General features: G+C 35.2%; 1 protein-coding gene across 3 annotated transcripts in view; it reads left to right on the top strand.

Moving 5' to 3' along the window:
- NFU1 (NFU1 iron-sulfur cluster scaffold) overlaps nucleotides 1–2,871 on the top strand; it is a 28,465-nt gene that overhangs the window by 11,447 nt on the left and 14,147 nt on the right. For all 3 annotated transcript variants that reach the window (XM_004691479.2, XM_012731448.1, XM_012731447.1), the window contains one exon: nucleotides 1,602–1,668. In XM_004691479.2, coding sequence (XP_004691536.1) covers nucleotides 1,602–1,668 — 67 coding nt within the window. The remainder of the gene's footprint in view (nucleotides 1–1,601; nucleotides 1,669–2,871) is intronic.

Here is a 2,871-nt window from a genome sequence, read left to right as displayed (position 1 = left end):
ATGAAGTACACTGCTAAGGGGAGCAGCAGGGAGACAGGAGAGGTCTGTTGTGCCATGTGGGTCACCTCCGGGGCCAGGGATCTTGCACTGAAGTGGCTGTGGCTAGCTTGCAGTGCTGCGTCCCAATCCGTTGCGCCACCAGCAGGGCCCTGTGGCTTAGATTTTAAATCACTCTTCCAGATAAGGAAAACTTACAGACCAAACAGGTAATAGTGAAGCAACAACTGCTGGATGGAATGCATTCCCCATATATATTTTAAGACTAAAGAGTAGAGACTTAAGGCAGAGAACACTGTACACATCATCATCCTCTAGAGTTGACAATTGGAACCAGAGAAGATTTGGTACTATTCATGCAACTACCATTTGATCCCCTCATGCTACAAAAGCAAGTGAAAGTTGTGTTAATTTTAGATTCAACTCCATTTCAGGCAAGTAGACCTCCCGATTAATATGGACATGAACATCATGGTGGTGATAACTGTACACAGGACTTATTTTTTGCACTGCAGCCTTTCCAGAGGGAAGCCCTGTCCTACAGTAATCATTTGGGGCTCCAACCTGGAGGACCAGTCCATCCAGCAGCAGTTTGTTCTTGGTTGTATTTTTTATCACCATGTGGGTCTCTTTACTGCCTTTAGCAGATACGTAGTGAGGCTATCTCTTGCACTGAGGACTTTGAGCCTCCTTGATTTACAGCTCAGTAGTTCCATCTGCTTTTTTTCTTCTCATATTTCACTCTAATGTCTTTAGGTTGTTCCAAATGACCTTTCTCACTGTGGAATTACTACTTTCATATCTGTATCTTCTGTTTTCTCATTGGCTTGTTGTTCAATATAACCATCATGTGTTTAATGTACTCTGGCATGCCATTATCACTGAGGGCCATGGTGAAAGAGATGCTAGGTTAGTGTGCAGACTGGCTCTAGTTTACATTTAAAAGGGACAAAGAAATGGGGAGGGGGAGAAAAAACTAGACCAGGTTTTGGTTTCCTTTGCTTTATAATCATTAAGTTTTTGAAATAAATGTTTACAGTTTTGTTGAGATGTAATTGACATAAAATACCATGTAAGATTACAGTGTATATATCACCATGATTTAATATACTTATGTAGTGCAAAAGGATTAGAAAAATAAGGTTAGTTAACATATCTGTGCCACTATAGAAAGTTTCATTTGAATGGAACTGTATAATCTCTGTTCTGTGCTGCTTTTATTTTGCATAATGCTTTTTTAAGTTATCCTTGTTTTTGAGAATATCAATAGTTTATTCTTCATTATTGCTGAGTAGTACTATCTATACATTGTATGAGCAACACAGTCTGTATAGTCCTTCACCAGCTGATGGGCATTTTTTAATAAATAAAACTGCTGTAAAGATTCTTGTGCAAATCTGTGCACAGCATGTTTATATTTCTCTGTGGTATTACCTAGCAGTGAGATTGCTCAATTGTACAGTAAGAGGATGAAATGAGGTTTTTCATAAGTTGATGAAGTTGATAATGGATGTGTGGCAGTTTTTTTTGCTTTTCTCTTTACTTTTGTGGATGTCAGACTTTTTCATAACAAAACATCGTATCACATTTTTATTTATTCACAGGCAGTTATTTAGGATTGAAGGAGTAAAAAGTGTCTTCTTTGGACCGGATTTCATCACTGTCACAAAGGTAAGCACAGAGTTATTTAAAATAAGACATGAAGTACTTTTTAGTTTTTTCCAAGTCTAATGTTCTTCTCCAGAATTTCCATCATTAATGCATTTCATATACTGTTATTAAAAAATCTCAAATTAAGTTTGCTTCTCATATTTTTCAAGTTTTTTAATAGAATTTTCACACTGAAATGGACTATACTTCAGATCCTCCATTTTTCAAAAGAGGAAAAACTTGAGCTTCAGTGTATTAAGTGTAATATCCCAGATTATGTAGTTAAACCTAAGCAGGGCCAGGAACAGCTTGGCAGGAATAGAACTTAGACTTCCAAGTATTATGTTTTACTAATTCTTAGTTTCACAGAGTAAAAAGAGACTCTTTTTTGTATGTGTGAAGACACACATGTAAAAGAGAGATAGGAAGAATTCATTTTATGTAAATCACATATATGTATAGCAATATATAACTAATATGACCTGATATATAGTGTTAATTATATATGTCTAACATGATGTATAACTTATATTATTAAATATGATTTATAATTATGTATTTGATTCATTATACATTGTGTATTATATATTATCTGTGCATACACATATATAGTTTATATGAGAAAATTAATATGAGATTTTAAATTTACTTTTTATGCATATAAGATATGGGCTGTAGGCCAGAGGTGCAGGGAGGTGAGAGGATTCACCAGAGACAGAGTGGGAGGGGGGGAAGAGGGGCGGTCAGGAGAGGTCTGCTCTGTACCACATGCATTATTATCTCCCTGGTCTGGGATTGAAGTCTGTTGTAGTGGCATGATATATGCCATGGTTTCATAGAACTGAGACTTAACCCCTTGCTACCAAGGAAACTTCCCCATATAGGAGATTTTTAATAAATATGTGAAATACATTAAGAAAGGAAGTTCTGAAGAAGAGCATTGGACTTAGAAATATATATATATATTTGACCAACAAAATGATTTAAATACATCTCCTTACAGCATCTGATACTTTTTACTATCCTACAATAACATTTTATTTAAATTTAATTTTTTATATATATTTTACATCCATTTTCATTTTTTGGACAATGTTTGCTTTCTCTGTACAATAACATTTTAGATAGACAGTGGAGTGGACTGTGTCATTTTGAAGCAGTTGGTTAATCTTTAAATGTAAAAAAATGAAGCTAAATATGCTAACCATTCCAACAACAGAAGTG

This window comes from Condylura cristata, unplaced genomic scaffold (genome assembly GCF_000260355.1).
Source record: "Condylura cristata isolate star-nosed mole 26May11 unplaced genomic scaffold, ConCri1.0 scaffold00031, whole genome shotgun sequence".
NCBI classification, from domain to species: domain Eukaryota; kingdom Metazoa; phylum Chordata; class Mammalia; order Eulipotyphla; family Talpidae; genus Condylura; species Condylura cristata.
Note: the sequence above shows the minus strand (reverse complement) of the source record. Positions and strands in the feature narration are given on the sequence as shown.